Here is a 24101-nt window from a genome sequence, read left to right on the forward strand (position 1 = left end):
GACGGTATAAAAACTGCCAATGTTAGATCCGACAAATTTTAGGGCCTCAGTCAGCAGTGGTAGCTGAGTGTATCTGCAACAGCACCTGTTTAATTGCTGGCTGTGTACTGAGATTTAATTGTTTTTTGATACGTTAGCTGATGACTTTTTGGGTTGAATTCTATGTATTTTGTTAATTTGAATCTTGCCAGATAGAATGCATAACTGGGAAGGATTTCCATTATAGAGGCACAGCCTGGGTTAGTGAATGGTGAATATACCTAGCTTGGCCAGTCCTTTAATCTTGTTATACTAACTGGTCTCTTCATTTTTATTCTATTATTGGTTTTACCAGCTCCACTGGGATATATAGGAGAATACTATAAGGTTAATATCTTGAAAGCACTATGGTTAGTAAGGATAGTTTAAAAACGGGAACTTCAAAGGTGAATAAAATCCAGAAGGAAAAGCTGAGTTTCTGCTGCCACACCGCCACGGCCTGGAGCAGTCTGGGTACACGCTTCATACTCAGTGAGTTTTGCTGGACGACCCAGTGGTCTGTGCCAAGTGGCCTTATTTTGATTGTAAGGCAAAGGCATTTTTTTCTGTCCTTTTGGTTTTGTTTCCCTTTCTCCCCCGCAGAGTAAAAACTGGAGTGAGTCTTTAGTTTTGGAGAAGATACAAGCCAGCTTTTAATAGGGAATTTTTCTTTAAATCAGTAATGATAAGAACGAGAGATATAAAAAAATACAAAGGCTGAAAATATTTAAGTGAGGAAGTTTATTTGGAATTTCAGGGTAGAGTATGAAAGGAGTCCTAGCCTTTCACTTCTCAGAGTCCTTTTTTCCATCTTTTCATTTAGCAGTTTGCTCATGGATTTCACTGTAATATCCTTTTTTGGATCTTTCCTCTTTTTACCTGAAAGCATTTTAAGTCTTTTACTTCTGTTTCAAATTATGACTTTTTTTTTTTAATGATTTTATTTATTTATTTGACAGACAGAGATCACAAGTAGGCAGAGAGGCAGGCAGAGAGGGAGAGAGGAGGAAGCAGGCTCACTGCTGAGCAGAGAGCCCGATGCGGGGCTCGATCCCAGGACCCTGAGATCATGACCTGAGCCGAAGGCAGAGGCTTTAACCCACTGAGCCACCCAGGCGCCCCTTGAATTGTGACTTTAAATGTAGTGTTTGATTATTAAAATTAAAGAATACATGATTTGAATTTTCTGTTAACTCTTTTGATGCTCAGTGACTTTGTTGAGGTTTAATCAGAGACTGGTTAAATTTATTTAATTGGAAACAAATCATATAGCCTTTACTCCTAATAATCCCTCTTCCTTTTTTTAATTACTACTTTTTTTAAAACGATTTATTTATTTATATATTTGACAGAGATCACAGGTAGGCAGAGAGGCAGTTGGTGGGGCGGGGGGAGCAGGCTCTCTGCTGAGCAGAGAGCCCAATGTGGGGCTCGATCCCAGGACCCTGAGATCATAACCCAAGCTGAAGGCAGAGGCTTTAGCCCACTGAGCCACCCAGGCACCCCTAAGTACTACTTTTATTAATATTACTTATATCTAAATAATCTTTTGTCAGTAAATGGTCCAAAGTGACCTTTAAACTTTGAAAAGTATTAGTTAAATGTGAAGATAAGTTTTAGCATATTTGGAAAATTCATACTTAGAAAAAACTTTAGTTGACCAGATGCTGCTTATAGAGAAAGTAAATTGACTTTTTTTTTTTTAAAACCATCACAAAATCCTGTTGGGTAATGTAAATATTTCCTCATGTAGGGTTACTTAACTGAATGGAACATAGAAAAGAAAAAGTGAATTGGCTTTAATTTATACTTAATGTGAACTTTTAGAATACAGGAAGTATTTATGGTTTCATTTAATTTTTTTTAATAGTCTATTTTTTTAAATAATCTCTACACCCAATGTGGGGCTCAAAATTACAACCCTGAGATCAAGAGTCATATTCTCCTCTGTCTGAGCCAGCCAGGCCCCCCGGGATTTCATTTAATTTTAATCTATAGCTAAAGATTTTCATAATTTTTTTTTTTTTAAAGATTTTTATTTATTTATTTGACAGACAGAGATCACAAGTAGGCAGAGAGGCAGGCAGAGAGGCAGGCAGAGATAGAGGAGGAAGCAGGCTCCCCGCTGAGCAGAAAGCCCGATGCGGGGCTCGATCCCAGGACCCCGGGATCATGACCTGAGCCGAAGGCAGAGGCTTTAACCCCTGAGCCACCCAGGCGCCCCCAAGATTTTCATAATTTAAGTCTGTTGTATAATATAATTACTCTTATAATAATAAATGATCTTTCATAGCAAGAAGAAATACCCACAAAATTAATTTCATCGGTAATCAGTGAATTGTGTAAGTGGTGATGTTTTGCTATGCTTAAAACAATTACACATCACCTTAGAACCAGCTTTTGGAAAAGCTTTTATTAAGAGGGGTTTCAAAACTTTTGCCAATAGGCTATATTAGAAGAAACCTTTTACGGACTCCCTGTGACAATTTCTGTGGTTTCTGAATATATTATATTGAAAAACTAAATCATTTAGATAACCTTTTAAATGTACAAAACTTTTTCAAGTAGATCTGTTTAGAGGCCCAAAAGAAGATTTGGCAAATCTCAGGGAAGTATTGCAGATCTGAGCACACTGTCCCTCTCTCCTGCATCATCCCCTCCCTCCCATCCTCCCTACAATTTATCTTTCCATCCATCTGTCTGTGTGTCTGTCACCGGTTAAAGTTCTTAAGTATCTTTTCCTTTTGGTGCTTAAGGAGAGCATTAGATCACTGGGTATTTTTGTTAAAAAAGAAGTAGTAGTAGATCAGCCCCCATTGAATAGGTACTTTGATATTTCAGAATCAGTGCATTCGCACATTGTAACCACTTGGTGTAATGTTTGGTGCTTTTCCAAACACTCTGATGTTCATTAGGTCATTTGATCCCTCCACTAACCTGTCTTAAGTAGTTTGGGCAGACATTATTCTTTCCATTTCACAGTGAGGAAGCAGAAATACAAGAGTTAAGTGACCTGCCCTAAGTTAACCCGTCACCCAGCCCAGCTTTCTGATAACTGCTCACTCGCCCCCAACGACTACTTCCTAATCACACGATTTCAAGAAGATTTTTAATAGATAAAACTTTTCCAGACATTTTTGTGCTATATTTCTTGAATGTCATTATTTTATGTTGTCTTCTACATGTGATGGAGTAGTCTTCTTAATTTAAAGGTGACATACTTGTCTTATAGGTGCCATTGTTATAGAGCGACCAAATGTGAAATGGAGCGATGTTGCTGGTCTCGAAGGAGCCAAAGAGGCACTTAAAGAGGCTGTGATATTGCCTATTAAATTCCCTCATCTTTTTACAGGTGAGATGACTGTTAAATAGGTTTTTTGATGATTGTCTCAAAAATACATTGATGACTGAGGTAGAGCATTGTGAATTTTTGTCACATTTTAAGTTAGCACCTTAAATAAAGTAGTGATATACCTCTACACCAAGGTACTTATTTCATACACATATTTCAAAAAACCCAAATGTCAACCAGTAGGGCAAAGGGTAAATCACTGAAATGGCAGCGGAATACTTCGCTCTCATTCAAATAGAGGGTGCGTCTATATTAAGAAATTTAGATCTGTGTTATAATTGACATGAAAGATGTCCACATATATATATAAAGATGAAAACACAAGCTACAAATATGTGTAGTATGACTCTACATTTGTTAAATAGATTTGTGCACTGAGAAGTAAATGTGGACAGATTAACATAAAAATGCTAGTGTTATGCCTAAGAGATAAGATGATGGGTGATTTTTTACTTTCTCCTTGAACTTTCATCTGAAGTTTTTACAGTGGCCATGTTCTAGTCGTATAAGAGTTTTTCCCATTTCTTAAAAAGCGGAGCAAGAAATATTTAACATTTTCGGATGAAGTGCCTATCCTCCAGGGACAGCTCATTCTCACAGTGAGGACAATATTGCTAACCCAACTATCTGGGTATAGTTGAGGTTACAGCTCCAGCAGCACGTGATGTCTAGGCTGAACCATTCCTTCACGTTATCCTTTTTGTGACTGATAGCCTGCCTGTGTGCTGATGTGGCTGTACCCACAGTGTAACTGAAACAGGGTATCCCTTTTACAAACAAGCTGGTTTATGTAGAAAGCAAATCTGTGGTGTTGGCCTCAAACTGAACAGGTCCAGGAAGTGATGTCATATAGGGGAGTGATGAACAAAGACGCTTTGGGCCCCTGGGTGTCCACCAAGCAAGGTATGACTTAAAACCTAACTTCAGAAATACGAAATTAACAGTGTAAAAATTGACATCATGATCCTGTAAAGGCACAAAAGTATGGGTGAGCTCATTTTATATTAGGCCAGTGTTTTCCAAACACAAGTCATTTATGTGTCTTATGATTATTTCCATATATGTGTACCGTTATTTTTTAATATTTTTCTTTAAATCACTCACTTTTAAAGCAAATTTTTATTAAAGTGTAGCAAAAATATACAGAGACCAGTAGGAACCTAAAAGTGTTCAGCTTCATAAATTATCAGAAAATAAGTACATCTCTGTAATCATCATCATGCAGATAAGAAATGATACCAGTAACCCGCAAGTCCCTCTGTCAGATCATTCCCTGCAAAGGTGTTCACTCTCTCAACTCCTAACACTGTAGATCGTTGCCTATATTTGAACTTATAAATCGTCTTTCTTATTTTTCCATAGTAACTTATTTTAAAAGATTGCTTTGCATCTACTTTAAAAAGAAAAATTTGTATTTTTCTATATTAAAAATGATTTAAATAAAAAGCTGAAAAGGACTTCCTGTGCTACCAGTCATATGCAGTGCACTTATGGGAACATGACTTACAGTGCAGACATTTTAAATAGGAAGATAGAGTTCAAGGCAGAGTTGAGGCTTTCATAAAAGTAAATACAACAGTATTTAGTTTTGCCATTAGTAATCTACATGTTCTTATGTAGATACCATGTACCCATCCACGGTTTGAACCTAGAAATTTTTTAAATGTGTATTTGATACTTTTTTGCCGAATAAAACTCAGCCTGTTTTATTTTAGGCAGCATGAGGATTTTTTATTACGAAAATGGAAATGCAGAGTTGATTTGTTCACTTGTTATATTTTGGCAAAACTAGGATTTCAGGGAGTCTCCTCCTCATTACCCAACCACCTGAATAAGGATATGCTCTCTAATAGTAAACTGTGCTTCCTTGTGGAATCAGGAATTGGATAGAGCTTTGCCAGGGATCAGCCAGACTGTGTTAATTTCATTCCTCCAAAATATTTAAAGGAATATTTAATATTCTTAATATTAAAGAATCATAAATATTTATAAGAAATAGAAATATTTAAAAGAAAACGTTTCCAGCTGCCCTTGCCCTGTGGATCATAGTTTATCCTCCAATATTCTGATATTGAGTATTGCATACCCCAGACAATCAGGGAGTGCCTTTTAACTGAACGATTCTGTCCTTACTAGACCGTAAGCCCATGAAAGGCAGAGATCTTTTCGTGTTCATAGTTCTTGGTCTCTACGTTGTGGTTTCAGTGCATACTGGTTGAACGAATGAGTGAAGTAAATGAGCTTCCTTTTAGAAGGATTATATCTGCGTAAATACATTTGACAAAGTATTCCCTAGAAAAAGAAAATAAGATGCTTCTAAGATACACTTACCTTAGCTTGATTTATTGAAAAAAAAATTTTATTCTGATAGCTGTAGAGCAAAAACCTCTTTACAGTACTTCAGTATGGATGATATCTCCGGTAACAGAAATTAACAGTCTTGAGATGCTCATGTTATTTTTCTAATGCAAATTTTAGGCAAGAGAACACCTTGGAGGGGAATTCTGTTATTTGGGCCGCCTGGAACAGGAAAGTCCTATTTAGCCAAAGCTGTAGCAACAGAAGCAAACAACTCAACATTTTTTTCAATATCTTCCTCTGACCTTGTCTCTAAGTGGCTAGGTGAAAGTGAAAAGTAAGTAGTAAGTTGATTTTTTTTTTTTAAATTTCTCTTTGCCTGGTAATCATTATATCAATTTGTAAAATAACAGGCTTCTTACATCATTCATAGATATTCAGAGAAGTGACATAGTATAAGTATTCATTTCTCTGTCAAATCAGTCTGCTTGAAATTCATTTCATAGGGAAAAGATAGCATATGCACAGTTACATATATTGTAGTTTAGTAAATCATAAACTGAATTATCCAACTGAAGCATTCTTATTTTCTGGACCAAAACATGACTGGACTTTAGAGTTCATATAGTTCTATATATATATATATATATATTCTGTTTCAGTTTTTTTGCAATAAGTCATGTGTCATTTACCATTTTTTTAAGAAACTGAAAGCTCTTACTTATTTTTAGGCTAGTTAAGAACTTATTCCAACTTGCTAGAGAGAACAAACCTTCCATTATCTTCATTGATGAAATTGATTCCCTGTGCGGCTCAAGAAGTGAAAATGAAAGTGAAGCCGCCCGTAGAATTAAGACGGAGTTCCTAGTTCAAATGCAAGGTAGGGGTACTGACTTCTTTTTAGTTTCTGTTCATTGTATAACTGCTATTATCATAATAATGGAAAAAATTCAATCTGAATTTCTCCATTTTAGCAGACTGTTTTCATTGTGCCATGTTTCATTCTGATTGTCCTGCACATGCACACAATGTGCACCCCCTTGTAATCATCTGTAGGCTCTGGACTCAGGCATAAACAGTAAGAAGATTCGCATATTCTCTTATAACCTACCAGGAACAGTATCAGCAAAAGGAATGTGTAGACTTCAAATGAAATCTTTTGAGAAGAATATGAATAGTATTTGTCCACTGTCTAGCAGATTTGGTTCTTGGCAATATTTGCCTCGTATTTGAATAATGTGACATTTGATTAAATACAGTTTTTTCAGGGGCGCCTGGGTGGCTCAGTGGGTTAAAGCCTCTGCCTTCGGCTCGGGTCATGATCTCAGGGTCCTGGGATTGTGCCCGCATTGGGCTCTCTGCTCAGCGGGGAGCCTGCTTCTCCCCCCCCCCCCCGCCCCGCCTGCCTCTCTACCTACTTGTGATCTCTCTCTCTCTGTCAAATAAGTAAAATCTTTTAAAAACAAAAATACAGTTTTTTCAGAGATTCTCAGGGTGAGGCACTTTAACATTAAAACACCACATTCTTTTTTTTTTAAAGATTTTATTTATTTATTTGACACAGAGAGAGGGAATACAGACGGAGGGAGTGGGATAGGAAGAAGCAGGCTTCCCGCTGAGAAGGGAACCTGATGCGGGGCTCGATCCCAGGACCCTGGGATCATGACCTGAGCTGAAGGCAGACGTTTAACGACTAAGCTACCTAGGTGCCCCAAAACACCACATTCTTAACATATAGACGAGGTTGAGAAGAACATTAAAGTGACAAATTCCTTAAAATATTACGTATTTTGATGCAGGCGTTGGTGTAGACAATGATGGAATTTTGGTTCTGGGAGCTACAAATATACCGTGGGTTCTGGATTCTGCCATTAGAAGAAGGTATGATGATAAAGTGAAGATCTTATTTCTCACTGCAGGTGTAACAAGTCAGTAACAGTTCCCTTTTTGTCCAGTGAAGAGGCATTCTGACAGGTTTTCAGAATTTTTTTTGATGTAACCCTGTTGCCCCCTGCGCTGGGGGAAGAGAGGCAGGCGTTTGTTTGCTTGCTTGCTATATTGACGATAATAGATTTTCATATATGGAATCTTTCACATTGGAAAATATATTACCTAATGCTTACTGTTAATTCTAATAAGCTTAGTTTAAGGCACTGATGCTTCAGAAATGTACAAATGTAGCTTGATATTTCAATGGAAAACTTTCATATAAAATTTTAGCAAAATGACAGTCATATAATTTAAAGCCAGGATGTATTTTCGTTAAAATAATTTATGTCTAATTTTTAAGTTACATATTGAACTTGAGCTACAGGAAAGGTATATAGATTTGCTTTTCATGCACACCATTCCCTGTTTCATTCATTGAATTTTGCATGGTAAAAATTAGCACCAGTTCTTGCCACTTTGTCCCACTCACTTGATAGTTTGCAGGGATGTTAGGTTACCATCGAGTATTAAGAAAGGAAATCTGCTGGTTATTTTTGAAAAATGGCTTAATTCTAAACCCATCTCTAAAATAATGGAAATTTAAAATTCTCATGGCCACAGAGTTACGTGAAGAATGAAATTTTCACATCTAAATTTTCCCTTGTTGCTTCCTCCCTTTCCAAATGCTGAAATTCTGAGAAGGCAAGCAAAGTTACCGTTAATAAAACTGTTAATAAAAAAGTTTACTTATTTTATTCTGAATTACCCTCTATAATAAAGTGGACATTTTGTGTAGACATATGTTTATTAGATAAGATTTTGAGTAGCTTTACCATTTTGAATTTAGGGAATTATTTTGTCTTCTCTTATTTCACATGATTAACCGTATTAATCCCTGGATCAGGAGTTCAGAATATGATTCTATGAGAAGCTAATCTTGTGGGACATACCTAGACATGAACACTGTGACCAAAATAACCCACGAATCATGTGAGAAAGATTAAATCACTCCAAACTGGTTCTCTGGCTATTTTGGATTTACTTGTTAGTTGCTAATGTGTTCTGGATATTTTCCCATTATTTAATCTAAATATACATGTTTAACTCTGACACATATGGGCCCATTTAACTTATTAAGCTTAGCTTTGTATAAATGAGAATATCTGAGCATCTTGTTTCTTCTTGAGAAATCTGAATTTTCCATTGAAATTAAACATATGTGGTAATATTCTTTATGTACATTTCTTTCATCTTAAGATTTGAGAAACGAATTTATATTCCTTTGCCTGAGGCCCATGCCCGAGCAGCGATGTTTAAACTGCACCTGGGGACCACTCAGAACAGTCTCACAGAAACAGACTTCCGGGAACTCGGGAAGAAAACGGATGGTTATTCAGGGGCAGACATAAGTATCATTGTGCGCGATGCACTTATGCAGCCTGTTCGAAAAGTGCAGTCGGCTACTCATTTTAAGAAGGTAAGGCGCTTTAGGGGATGCCTGGGTGGCTCAGTTGGTTAGGCAGCTGCCTTCGGCTCGGGTCATGATCCCAGCATCCTGGGATCGAGTCCCACATCGGGCTCCTTGCTCAGCAGGGAGCCTGCTTCTCCCGTGCCTCTGCCTGCCACTCTGTGTGCCTGTGCTCACTCTCTCTGACGTAAAGGTAAGGAGCTTTGCTCCATCCTTTCAGATATTTTTAAAGTCAAGTTTGGAGACCATCACTGATTTGTCTTCAAAGAATTTTGGGAAGATTTCTGTTTTATATAATAAATAGTGGGTGTGTAGAATAAATATTCCATTTCATTGAAAATAAGTTCTCCCACAAAGTTTTTAATAGCTATTATTAATAGTTTAATGTATTTTAAAAGTTTTTATGCAGTGATTTTTTTCAAGTATTTACTAAAAATTTGATATAAGTATAGAAACTTTAAATATATAGTGACCACTCGTATAACTAGAATATCCTTGAGCAGATTCTGGTGCAGTTATACCTCATTAACAAAGCAAAAATACTAATAGCTAATATTTAAATATTCACTGTGTTCTAGTCTTAACTCACTATTTCATTCGGTACTCACAAAAACTCTACAAGAGGTGCTTCTGGCCACCTGTTGATCATTAATCTGAGACTTAGATGTTAACATGATTAAACTGGGACTTGGCTGCTAACACGGTTTGCCCAGATATAACCAGAGAGGTGCAGACCTGTGATATTTTCCCTACGTCACGTGTACTTCAGAATCTGAAGCCTCGCTTCCCACACACTGTTTCGTCTGCATGAATTGAGTTGCACATACAGCATTTTGTAAAAAGACTGTGGTCTTGGCATATCCAAGATATTTAGGTACCAGTGAAGTAGGTGATTTAGACCAGCCCTGTGATTTAGACCAGCCCTGTTGCTGAGAAGAGCAGTATCCAGTATTACTCCTGAACATCAATGTGAAAATCCTAAAAAAAGATTAGCAAACTTAATCCAGCAGTTATGACAAGACTATTAGTCTCTCATAAAATACTTAAGTAGCCTGGGGAAATAGCCTTTTCCTTCTGCAGCCACTTGGTTACTGGAAATACAGGAGGCTCAGGGTCAAGTTTATGTCCCAGCTGTTGTCGTTGTTGTTGTTTTTTAATTCTCTTTGCATTTAAAAACTATGGATTCTTAGGAACTCAGTCCTTTCCTACCCAGAACTTCTCATTCAGTTCTCCATATGACTGCCAGGGACAGCTGTGACCCTGAAGCCAGGTCCTTCTTAGGAGAATAAAAGTGAAGCAGCCACAGTAATGTTAACATCTGGCCTTCTGCATCACCAGCTAGTAGATCTCCCGGTGGCTCCATCCTTCACTCCCCATTCTTAAGGCTGATAGCAAAAACAAGATTGCTGGGGCACCTGGGTGGCTCAGTGGGTTAAAGCCTCTGCGTTCGGCTCAGGTCATGATCCCAGAGTCCTGGGATCGAGCCCCGCATCGGGCTCTCTGCTCCTCAGGAAGCCTGCTTCCTCCTCCCTCTCTGCCTGCCTCTCTGCCTACTTGTGATCTCTGTCTGTCAGATAAATAAATAAAATCTTAAAAAAAAAAAAACAAGATTGCCTGTTCCTTTATTTATAAAATGTCTGAAGTATTACTCGGAGCCTAGAGATAAGTCAGAAAGTATTACAATCAAAACCAAAAATTCCTGCAGCTGAAATTTTTGTGGAGAAAGACAGACAATAAAATACACATAATTTAAGTAAAGCCAGAATGCTTATATTTCTGCACCTGCCCTAATCCTGATGTAATATTTAAGATTGATCATTGTCAAATAAATATTAGATGTGAAAGCAGCCCCCAATTTTATTTATTTATTTATTTATTTATTTAAAAAGATATTATTTATTTATTTGTCAGAGAGAAGGGGGGGAGAGAGAGCGAGCGAGCACAGGCAGACAGAGTAGCAGGCAGAGGCAGAGGGAGAAGCAGACTCCCTGCCGAGCAAGGAGCCCGATGTGGGACTCGATCCCAGGACGCTAGGATCATGACCTGAGCCGAAGGCAGCCGCTTTAACCAACTGAGCCACCCAGGCATCCCAAGCAGCCCCCGATTTTAGTATAGATTTGTTGCCATCTAAAAAATACTTGCAAGTGCCTCTGAATCACAAAGGTTCTGTCTCTGGGTGTTATTAAGGTTTCATTTTAAATCAGTTGTGAATCACAAAATAGCACTGAAATTACACTTAGTATTTAATTTTGTACTTACTTTCAAAGAAGGAATTTTTGTTGAGAAAGAAAGATTCAGTGATTTCACACTAATCTTCCAGATATCACAGAACTTTCCCAGTTTTGGAAAATGGAGAAAAATTAAGAGAATTATTGAAGAAGACTTTTTTATGGACTCTAAGACCATTTAATAAGCATGAGAGGAAAAAAGAGAACTCTTAACCACAGATGTTTCTTTTCTTTTTTAATTTTAACTCTTTTTATCCTTTGATCATGTAAGTAATTTACTGGAGGAAATTTCAAAATAGAGGAAAGCATCAAGAAAAAAACTAAAACCAAACAAAATCTATCCCATCACCCAAAGATAACTACATTTGTTGTATATTTATATGTTTATTTTTAGAATTAGATATTTTAACAAATACGGAATAGTACATTTTCAGATTTCTTGATAATGGCCTAAATCTTAACATAGTTAATTTGTTCAAATAAATACTTCAGACTATTTATTACAGGTGCACGGACCTTCACGAGCTGATCCCAACAAGATAGTAGATGATCTGCTAACACCCTGTTCTCCTGGTGACCCTGGTGCCATTGAAATGACATGGATGGACGTCCCTGGGGATAAACTTTTGGAGCCAGTCGTTTGCATGGTTTGACATTTTTAAAAATTTATAGTTTGTCATTTGTGAGACAAAGATAAACATTTTCAGTTATGTAGGATTAGCTAGAGAATGTCAGTATGATCAAGCATGTTTATGTAATACTAACTACTCAAAAAGTTGGAAAGATTAATTGAACTTAAAATTTAAAAAATAATTATCTTTAAAATATTTTCTTTTTTTTTTTTTTTAAGATTTTATTTATTTATTTGACGGACAGATCACAAGTAGGCAGAGAGGCAGGCAGAGAGAGAAGGGAGGAAGCAGGCTCCCCGCTGAGCAGAGAGCCCAATGCGGGGCTCGATCCCAGGATGCTGGGATCATGACCTGAGCCGAAGGCAGCGGCCTTAACCCACTGAGCCACCCAGGCACCCCTAAAATATTTTCATGGGCTTCAAGAAAAATTAAATTTTCAGTGAAAAAGCTATTATTCAAAAGCACAGGTTTGTAAGCTTACAGGTCTTATAGCTGAGATACTATCACCAGAATACTTATCTGTATGGCATAAATTATTGTTAGGATTTAACTAAAAAGCAGAATTGGTGAAATTTCTTTTCTGAATCTAAGATTTTGTAAAATATCCAGAAACCTTCATGCATTTATCATAGTAATCATAATGGTGTTTTTCGGTTTTACTTCCCCAAACTTTGTAGGAAGTTTAATGTGCTTGGGGAGAAAAAAAAAGTCCTGAAACCCAATTTTTATGATAAAAAAAATTACATTTCTATAGTTTATACTGGAGGGATTTATAATTCTTAAGACTCATTTTGTAAGGTATAGAAAGCTTACTGTGGAAAGCTACATTTATTATTTTTATATTTTCTTATTGCTAAACGTTCAGTTTTTTAAATCTGCTTCAGTTACAGATTTTTAAAGAGGTTTATGTCTGAATTAACAGTAACTTCCAGAGAAGAAACTTATTTACATGATATGTACATATAGATCTATAGACACACATGTATCTCTGTATGTACATAGTATGTGTATAGATATTTTTACGTGTTAATGATGCTTCCCTGAAAGTTATTTAGAAACCTTTTTGTTTCAGCCCTTGCACTGTTGTTGTTGTTTTTTTTTTTTTTGAGATTTATTTATTTTAAAGAGAATACGTGCAAGTGAGGGGGGGCGGGGGTGTTGGCGAGAGAGAGAGAGAGAATCTCAGCCAGACTCCCTGTTGAGTGTGGAACCCATCATGGGGATCCCTGAGGTCATAACCTGAGCCGAAATCAAGAGTCGGTGCTCAACTGACTGGGTCACCCAGGTGCTCTACTATGTTACTTTGTAAAGATTTTGTTCTTTGACCATTTTTCATACTGTTTTATAAGAGACATGGTACAGAAGTTAATCTTTTAATGAATCCCTGATATTAGCATATTTTCTTGCCATTTTGATCATAATTTTAAATAATAGTTAAAAATTCTAGGGGCGACTGGGTGGTTCGGTCGGTTAAGCATCTGTCTTTGGCTCAGGTCATGATCTCGGGCTACCTGCCGCTCCCTCTCCCCTCCCTCCCACTGGTTCTCTCTCTCTCTCAGATAAATATTTTTTTAAAAATCTGATTAGGTGGTTTTAATTATATGGTGTTATGTTTCATGTAAGTATAAGTGAATAACTTCTGTAAGTGAATGACTGTATTCCTTTTGAACTGCACTTGGTGAACTCTCTTGTTTTAAGAAAAAACAGATAAGACGGGAAAAGAGATCAAGGACATATTTTGGAGGGCCTTGATCCTCAGGCTAAAAGGATTATACTTCTCATGGGGAAGTATATCGAACGGAGAGCCATCGAAAGTTGTGGTCGGGACAGGCAAGCAGTTTCAAGTTGCTGTGCAAAGGAAGAACAGGATCAGAGATGTCCTCTAGAGGGAATAAGAGAGTTTATTGTTGGTAACTTATGGCGCACTACAAATACTTAGATTTAATCTCAGGTGGAAAGTTAGTTAATAAGAATGCAGTGATGTCTATTTGATTTGGTCATTACTAATACTCCTCTCTTCTTTTTCCCTGACAGTCGGATATGTTACGGTCACTATCTAACACAAAACCCACAGTCAATGAACATGACTTGTTGAAATTAAAGAAGTTTACAGAAGATTTTGGCCAAGAAGGCTAAACCAAAGACAACGAGGAAGACATTTACCACGTGTGTTCTTTCTTTCATAGGTACTTTTGCCTTTCTTGGATAGCATTCAGATTATTTCCATTAAAACTCTTTTCCTACAGGGAAATACTGATCTCACTCCAGAGTTCCTTTAATTTTATCCATATTTTTGTTCCATTACCAGTTAAATGCTCCTGTTAACAAAAATTATAAAATAATGGATAATAAGGAAATGAGTGATACATGAATGGCAAAAAATAGGAATTACCCAGAAGAGGATTAACATTGATTGAGATACCAGTATTTAGAATTGGTGGTATTTGCAAAGAGCATTTCTTTTTTTTAAATTTTTCTTTTTCTTTTTTTCTTTTTAACCAAAATGAAACAGGCCTTATTTTATATTTTGAAAAATAATTCTTAATTCTCATCAATGCAAAATTTATTTACTTTATTAAAAATTTTTAAATGATAGAATCTTAATTCTCAGGGATGGGCAGTAAAACAGTGAAGAGCACTGTGATTGGGCTTGAAAGATTCTGAATTGTGTTCTAGCCGAGTCTCATTGAGTTTTGATAGGCTAACATTTTTCTTTGTGTAGATTTCACACTTGATCTTAGCCAAAAGGCCGAGAAGCGATTCTTTGTGTAGATTTCAATAATTTCTTTGAAAGCAACAAGCTTCTATAGTTAATTAAATAATACCTTTCACTGTGCAATTTCAAAAGAAGGACTTTCTAAATTGGCGGTCTTCATCTTGAAGAAGAAAATTGTCTATTTCGGTATCTTTTTATAGCACGATTGACCAAAATAGATGGCAAATAAATACATACTTTTTAAATAATTCTGTCATGAAATACTATAATGGGAACCTTTGCTAAAGGAATGGCCTCCCTTTGAATTATGGGAAGTTTCTTGTGGGTGTGTGTGTACATATATATATATAGATAGAATTTTTTTTTTTAATATAGGCTACCAAGGGTCTTGTCTTTTACCTTTTAAGTCCAGGGAAGTTTGTCTTTGCCACACATATGTTATCAAATGTAATGCTCTTGAAGCTTTAGAAATGAGCTAATGTCTCATTAAATAATAAAATACAAACATGATATGTTATTTTAATATCTCCAAATAAATCTGAAGGTGTATGTTACACACTTTAGCGCAAACACTAAGTTGTGCCTTGTGCATTTGCATTGGCTCTATATGCAAAAGGATGATTCAGTTAGCTGGAATGAGGTAGATTCTTTAATGACTATAAAGTTCTACCTTGCAAATACTATAGAATAACTTGCATTTTAAAGTATATTTGCACATTTTACATATAATGCTCTATGGTTGCCTTTGAGTCTTCTGTACAGATTGTTTTTGTTGATACTAAATGGAAATCATAGGCCTGAAATCCACTGTTCTTATGTGAAGTAAATTGATATAACCTACTATATGTGTATGCTTCTTTATTTTGGGATCTTCTGTATAAGAGAAATTATCTAAATTGATTAGATACCAAGAAATCATTAGAAATTATTGAGAATGCGTACATGAAAATTCTGTTTGTCAACATGTTTTATGTGTGGGCTGGGAGTTGTCAGACTAACAGCTCTTTGTGGCTGCCTTATAAAATAATTTATATTCTTTATCAGCCTCAGAATTATATAGTATTGCTATTAATGATATCATTAGGAGAATTCACATATAATAGTTGAAATACAGAATTTTTTGTAAATCCAGAATTTTTTTTGAGGAGGTATTTTACTTTATTTGACAAAATACATGACCCAGTGGTAAGTAAGTACAGCATTGATGCTAAGTGGATACTTTATCACACTGAATTCTTCCGCGTGCTTTGAGAACTGTATTTCAGTATCCATATCACTTCGAGCTATGGCTCCATTTTCTGTATTACATCTTACACGTTTTTTACATTTCTGGTTCTAAATCTTTCTCTGGAATCAAATAATTCTAGACTTATTCTAAAATGATAGTGCATACACCATATCTCATGAGTTCTTATGGACAGATAAGTGCTTACAATGTTCAGGCTCTTTATGAACTTGGACTATTACAAAACTGGGGTAGATAGTTTCTGAGGCTTCTTGAGATGAGCTGGGTGTTGAAGAACTTTTTTTCCTCAGCCTGGAAACTGTAGGGGTCTTAATAGAAAGAATTTCAATAGAAAATTGACTTGAGTTTCCTGATAACCTGCAGTAAAACAGAATGAGTATGTATATTTGATTATTAATGGGAAGTACCATTCAGCTACTTGTCACCGGCATAGCCAAGAAATTGAGGCACACCTCTGTAACGTTGTAGCCGTAGATGTCGCTTGACGCTGTCGCAAATGAAGCAACAGCGAGTGCCCAGCATGGACACCACCTTTCCCTCACCTTTCTGAGCTCTGGTAGATGTGCTTTCCTGCCTCCATACCTTCCTTTACGTCCTTCTGTTACTCCACTACAGTGTCTTGTCTTCTCTGCTAGTCCCAATCCCATTATTTCCATGAAGACCTAGCTCATGGCCTATATCCTCTTTGCCAGGAAGAATTCCTAAACTAACCCCACTCCTACCTTTGGGTTATAGTAATAAATTAGTACCAAGTTGTTAATTAGTAATAAGTTGCTACTACTGTCGTAAGATTTTTATCCCAATTTGAAGCCCATTCTGTTACTCTTGTTGAGATCATTTGGACTGTAAGCTCATCAGAGAGCTACATTTTGACTTGCAGCTAGCACCGTGCTACACGCTGCTTATTAGGTACTTAATAAAGGCTTGAGAAACAAGGGAGTTAATTTCCTTTTACTGATTTACTAGATTATCTATGAGACTTCTTATAAAATAGGTCATTTGAAGTTGGCTTTGTTCTTGCTGGTCTAGTGAAATGGTAAATTTCAGTCTTGGTTACTGGGGATAGAATCAGAGGTAGGCCAGAGCTGGCTCCTGCTGGCTTACGAGAACCAGTACTTATCTCTTCCTACCTATGCAATCCTTGAGCTCATACTGGCAGCTTGAAATCAGCTCTGGTGGGAGGATTCACGCTGCAGAAATCAAGTTGCAGTTAACGTGGTGTCACATAAAATGGACTCAGTCTGTAGTTGAAAAATTAATGTTTATTGCATTTATGAAAGTAATGTACAGAAGTTACATTTTTAGAGTCATAAAAAGCATTTGATAAAATCCAGTATACATTTATGATTTATCTTTTTTTTTTTTTTTAGAAAAACCCTATAAGCTAGGAATAGAAGGGAGCTAATAAAGGGCATCTACAAAAAGGAAAAAAAAGAAAAGCAGTACTGTAGCAAGCATCACAATTGTGAATTATGGAAAACTTGACTCCCCTGCTATCACCACTTCTTTTCAACTTTAGACAGGAATTTCTAAGTTTAGATTGAAAAGGAAAATTATTCTCAGATAACATTGTATATGTAGCAAATCCAAATTAATATAACCTTAGAATTTGAATTTAATAAGGTTACAGCATGCAAAGTTAATAAAATCTTGGTGTATATCTGAGCAACAATTAGGAATTGAAATTATGAAAACAATACCAATTATAATTGCTTCAGAAAGCATCAGATATCTCAAGTCTAAAAGATGTGCAGACCTTCACATAGAAAAGTAGGATATATTACAAAGGAAAACCTGAGTAAATAGAGAAATGGGCCCTGTTCATGAGTCAGAAGATGGTTGAAGTATCAGTTCTAACCAAGTCGATTCTAAACTTAATGTAATCTCAAATCTGATATATAGATCTCTCTGCACATCTACGTGTATATTCCCTAATCCCCAGACACAAAAAAAGATGCTTAATAAATTAATTGAAAAGAAAAAATATTTTATAGTTTGAATCCCTTTTTATAATAGTATGTTTCTCCTAGCTGTATGTTTCTGTCCATATACATAGAAACGTAACAAATTTTCTTTCACCTCATGTTCATTTTGTCATTTGTGGTTAGTGAGATTTTGGTGGTGGTTGTTTTTTTTTTTAATTTTCTCTCCCCCTTTTATCTTCAGGTATATTTTCAGATGTCACCTTTTCAGTGAGAGATTCCCTGGTCATCCTATTTAAAATTGCAATCCCTCCTGATGCTCCTTATACCCATTCCCTGCTTTATTTTCCTCTGCAGCACTTACCATGTAACATGCTGTATAGTTTCCTATTTTTCTTACTTGTAATTTTCTCTGCTAACATGTGTGTTCTGTGAGAGCTGGGATTTTCTTGTCTTTCTTTCCTCTCCCTCTGTTGTATCTCAGTATCCGGAACAGTGCCTGGTGCCTGATGGGTGCTCAATAAATATTTATTGAGTGAATGAATCTGTAAATTTTTCTCAGTCTGAATACTTTACAATAAGTATGTATTATTTTTGCCCCCCCCCCCGCCCTGCCCTGCACATTTGTACTTTAAACAAAGAAAATTAGGAATGAAAACAAATACATCAAGAAATTAACAGTGGCTAAATCTGGGTGGTAGCAGTATGAATGCTTGTTAAGTTTTCCTTTGTTTTTATCTTTAAATATTTTAATTTCCCAAAATAAGCAAAAGTTTTAGGGAAGAATTACAATTGGGCCAAGAGCTGATCATAGGAATTTGTCTCCCCCTTTGGAGCTCTATAATAACAGAACAGCTTTTAAGAAGAGAGTAAAAAAAACAGAACAGCGTAGACAGTCATCAAACAAATATACTTGGGAAGAGTGCTGTTCGCGCAAACTGCCCTTATGCTTTTGGGAATGCCTCTAGCCTCCCGCTCCAGGAATCAAAGTGGGGACATCCTGTTTTTCTCCATCACAAGGCAACCCTCATGGGCACCCGACCAGCCGTGGTGCATCAGGTGCTGCCATCCAGGTCCATCTGTCTTAAGCACCACAAAGATGGCAGGACATTAAAAACAGAATCAGTATCACTAGCATCTGACCCGATGGGAATCTGGTAGCTCGTGGTGAGACAGCTAATCACATGATGGTCTGTGGTCCCACGGAATGAAGTGCCCCGTGAGGACAAGACACGGGAACTCCTTTGTAGCTGCTATAGAACAAAATGAAGGCAAGTACTGCTGTTTTGAGGTCAGGGCAGGGAGAGAAACCCAGGGATCTATGACTATAAACATTCCTCACACTCATAGTATCAACAAAGTCAAGTGAAACTTAGTATTTGTGCAGTTACCAAGTGATAGCAGTTGAATTCAGATTCAACAAGTTTTGTGGAGTTTTTTGGTTTTTTAATGTGAAGGTAAGGGAATTTGAGAGGCAAAGAGCAGGGTGCATAGTATTGGGATGTGTATATTTAAAAGGATTTGAAGGATTCTGAGTCTCAGGACATACCTGGAGCACTCTGGGCGGGAATGGAGTATTTTGGTGATCAGTCAAGAAAAGGAGAGCCGAGTTTCAGAAATGATCAAGTCTTAATGATATGGGTTCAATCAACAGACTGAATTTAGAACTTCAGTTTGAGCTGCTGGGAGTGGTTTTAATTGCGCTTCAGTGGTTGAAGAAACAACTCGACAATCGAATCGGAGCTCCATTAATACATAACGCAGAAGGAAGAACCCAATATCTTTAGGAAATAGAAATGCTGGCATGGATTCATCTTTTGAGAACCTTCCCAACGCTTCACTGTTCCCAGGGGAGATCCGTGACCCAGCCCCTTAACCGAGCCTTTGATAGGTGAAAGGAATGCATTCCCAGTTATTTTACTGGCTCTTTGATTTCATCAGAGCTGAAAAGACCCTTTGGTTGCAGAAGCCATGTCATGTCAATTAACCATTACAAGCCAAGTGGACTTGTCAGCATATGAGGCAATAGAGTGAGCGTGACAATTAGAATGATCTTCCCCACGGAGTTCATAAGCAATTATTCAGTGATGCTGGGGTCCTTGGGACCAGAGTAAATGAAGGTGCTACTTAGTATGACCGAAAAACCAAGCCTGGCCTCCAAGAGGCTTAAAGCCATCATGGCTTAAAGCACTATTTTCTCTCTTGATTTCTGTGGATCAGGAGCTCACGGGGTCTAGCTAGGAACCATGTGCACAGATGTGGTCAGAGAGCGGCTGGGGCTGGCATAGCAGAGCGATGAAACCCCGGGGGCCGGGGGGGGGGGCAGCTCCATGAAGCCTTAACGCCTCCCCAGGCAGTGTCTGTGTGGGCTAGTGGGGGCTTCTGCCAGGTGGTCAGGACAAAGGCTTCGAGATCCAAGTATTCCAGAGAGGCAGAAAACTATAGCGGTCTCTGTAGCAGTCTCAGAAGTCACACTGCGTCACCCCTGCCGTACTGTATTGGTTGCAACAGTCACAAAGGCCCTCCGGTTTCAAGGGGAGAGGATATAGATCCCACCTGTCACTGGGAGACAAGGCAACACTGTGAAAAAGGCATTTGAGTTGAAAGATATCATGGCCATTAAAAAGAGAGACGTACAAGAACCAAACCTAAAAAACTGAAAGTGCTTACCCCTGGTGGAGTTGAGGGTTTGAGGGTCAGGAACTGCTGATTTATATTACCAGCCCACTCTACTGTGGGCAGTACTTTTCATCAAAAAATGAAGTGAAAAAAACATCAAAATCACCCAAAGATAAAGCACTTGCATGGTTAAAAAAATTATGAGATACTATCTAAACCATGTAAGATAATATACACGAAGAAAAAAAGTAGGAGTATGATAGAAATCTAGGTTCGTGTAGAACTGAGACGTACTTGGCTTTGCCCCTAATGTGCCTGCCTTCAAGAAACAGAGTTCAGTTAAACAGACAAATGAATCAGCAGTTAGAGCGCAGTGCTTTGAGTTCATGGACAGGTATGTGTGGAGATCCAAGGGACTGGAGGACAAGCACTGAAGGAAAACTAGAAGTAGAGGGTGGAGAACACTATTGGCCATCCTTGGGGAGTGACTCTTCACCTTTCTGTTCTGAAAACTAATAATGGGAAAGATGAAGCATTCACCCTCCATTCTCAGGAGGAACAGTCATTTATGCCAAGTTGACAGAAAACTGGTGCTTTTTCTCTTTCCCTCTTCTTTCTGCCCCTTCTCTCTCTCTCTCTCTCTCTCTCTCTCTCTGCTGTAGAGAGAACAGCAAAATTTAAACTCTCCTGTGGCAACCCCAATGAAATAATTGACCCAGGCAAATATCAATGGATGCTAAAACTATCGCATAAAACACAGAATATTTACATGGGATTTGTTTTCTATGTTGCCTGAATGATAAACCACTCAAAATCCATGTTGGCCTAAAATACCATTTATTGTTTGTCATGGCTGCAAGTTAGGCAGAGCTCCATGGACAGGGCTTGCCTCTGACCACGTGGTGTTGGCTGGGATCGCTTGACCTGGACTGAAGAATTCAAGATGGCTTCACTCCTATCTCTAATGCTTCTAGCTGGACTGGGGGGACCTCTCTCCTCTTTGCGCTCTCTTACCATTCAGTAGTCCAGCCTGAGTTTCTTTACTGGGCAGCTTGAACCCAAGAGGGCAAAAAGAAGCTTTCAGGCATCTTAAGGCCTAGGCCCCAAAATAAGGATATACCACTTCTACCACATTATAATTACTTAAACTAAGTTACAAGGCCAGTCCAGAATCGGGATAAAAAAGATTTCTACCTTTTGATGGGAGGAGCAGTACATGCTAACAGAAATGGGAGGAATTATTGGTGACAATCTGCCAACATTTCATGGTGTCACTCCCAGGTGACCTGCTGATTACAGAGGGGAATATGACCTTTACAATGGAGAGAGAAGCTCGTCACCACCTTACCCAAGAAGTCCAATTAAATTGAGCATCACTTATAGTGGACAAACTGACATGTGCTGCTGGGTAGGAAGAGATACAAAATATGCTTATCCTACCAAAAATGTGGGATCTGAATCTCATCTGAATCTCATCTTGAAACAAAAATGTTAGCCATAGACCTAACAGCTGGGTTCCAGAAAATTCAAGGGAGAGAGACATAACATTGGGAAGAACCAATCAGTCAAAAGAGAATATAGGACATCTACTAGACAACCAGCCTGGTCTCTACAAAGTGGAGACCATTAAATGAAATAAAAGGTTGAGAGACTCTTCTAGATTAAAAGAAACTGAAGACAAAACCCAATAACCCAGTGGCTGTCATGCCAAGACGTTTGGATGTAGCCAATCCTTGATACAGGAATAGTTGTGTCTTGGAAAGTTGCCAGACCTCCAAGACTTCTATCCTCTTTTCCCAAAGACTTCTAAAAAATTGTCAATAGATTGATAACAGGAGATAAATGTCTAGTGTACCAAGTAAGTCTGTTACTGGTGTTCTTATTGCTTATGTCCAGAGACGTTCCTTAGCTCTCCTCTTCCTTGCCAGGAATACAATAGAAGAATCTTTGCAGAAGGCTGGACACCTCAGTGCCATCCTATCTGAGGATTGGCCACTGGTGTGTGTGTGCATGGGTCCAACCCTCAGACCTTGTGCGGTGAGAGATTCTGTCCCCATTCCTTCTTGGAGCCTACAAATTCTCTTTTCTCCTCTTGCTCTCAAAGGTCTTTCACTTAATCTCTTCAGTGACAATAGAAATTAGGATTTGTTAGGGGGAGTCAGCCAATATGAAAACATTTTGCAGGCCAAGATGCTTTTGTCTGTGTACACCATGCAAGTGAAGGCTGCTACCCTCATATGACACGGGAAGAGAAAATCCAGAGAGGAAAAACACGCATGTCTTAATGATGCTGCCACACATTGTGAGGTCATCCCAAGATGTTCTATGAAAGGTCTGGAGCCAGCTATCTCTCTGGGTGATAGCATGAGTAATAATTTAAAATTTACTCTTTATTTTCTTATTTGTTTAACTTTATGTGGTGAGCATTTGTCATTTTTACTGTAAAAAATACATGACATAAAATCTACCATTTTTTCTATTTTTATATGCCCAATTCAGTGGCATTAAATACATTCACACTGGGGCACCTGGGTGGCTCAGTGGGTTAAAGCCTCTGCCTTCAGCTCAGGTCGTGATCCCAGGGTCCTGGGATCAAGCCCCACATCGGGCTCTCTGCTTGGCGGGGAGCCTGCTTCCTCCTCTCTCTCTGCCTGTTTCTCTGCCTACTTGTGATTTCTGCCTGTCAAATAAATGAATAAAATCTTTAATAAATAAATAAATACATACATACATATATACATACATACATTCACACTGTGTGGAACCATCACCACCACCCATTTCCAGAATTTTCATCAACCTGAGCGGAAACTATTAAATAATAGCTTCCCACCCCACTCTTCCCAGTCCCTGGCGACCACTATTCTACCATCTTCCTCTACGAATTTGCCTATTTTAAGTACCTCATATAAATGGACTCATACACCATGTGTCCTTCTGTATGTGGCTTATTTCACTTGGCACAGTATCTTCAAGGTCCATCCATGTTGTGGCATGTTATCAGCACTTCATTTGTTCAAGCTGAATAATATCCCGTTGTATGTACATATAAGCCACATTTTGTTTATTCATTTATCTGCCAGTGAATATTTATCTTGTTTCCACCTTTGGCTATTGTGAGTAATGCTGCTAAGGACATGGGTATTCAAGGATCTGTTTGGGTATGTGCCCAAGAATTGAGTCCCTTTTGGGTGTATACATAGGAGTGGAACTGCTAGGTATGTAGAATCATCATATGCTGAATCATCACATGGTCATTCCATGTTTAACTTTTTGAGAAACCACTACAGTGATGACACCATTTGGTATCCCCACCACCAATGTGTTTCGCCACATCTTCACCAACACTGGTTATTGTCCATTTTTGTTTTGTTTCGTTTTTTTATAATAGTCATCGTAATGGATGTGAAGTATATTTGTTATTTTTCAAATCAGAAAAAAATGTCATCAACAATTTATGAGGACCTAGAATGAGGTGCTTTGGGGTGATGACCGCAGGTATGTAACCCCATCACAAACCTCTGCTATTCATTCAGTCAGTCATGTGAAGATGATCTCGATAACAATTTTGATATTTTTAAATCATGGATATTTTTTGCATTAATTTTTTAATATCATCTTAAAATGCCATTTACGTTGATGACTGATTATTTTGGAATCCCACCAAACTTTG

General features: G+C 37.8%; 1 protein-coding gene across 1 annotated transcript in view; it reads left to right on the forward strand.

Annotated features, from left to right (window-relative positions):
• The window catches only part of VPS4B (vacuolar protein sorting 4 homolog B), a 31164-nt gene extending 15682 nt beyond the window's left edge, over nt 1-15482 (forward strand). The window contains exons 5-11 of the mRNA XM_080821682.1: nt 3251-3370; nt 5849-6005; nt 6400-6548; nt 7468-7549; nt 8855-9074; nt 11800-11940; nt 13960-15482. Coding sequence (XP_080677808.1) covers nt 3251-3370; nt 5849-6005; nt 6400-6548; nt 7468-7549; nt 8855-9074; nt 11800-11940; nt 13960-14061 — 971 coding nt within the window. The 3' untranslated portion in view covers nt 14062-15482. The remainder of the gene's footprint in view (nt 1-3250; nt 3371-5848; nt 6006-6399; nt 6549-7467; nt 7550-8854; nt 9075-11799; nt 11941-13959) is intronic.
• The last annotated feature ends 8619 nt before the right edge of the window (nt 15483-24101 follow it).

This window comes from Martes martes (assembly GCF_963455335.1).
Source record: "Martes martes genome assembly, chromosome: 13".
Taxonomy (NCBI): Eukaryota; Metazoa; Chordata; class Mammalia; order Carnivora; family Mustelidae; genus Martes; species Martes martes.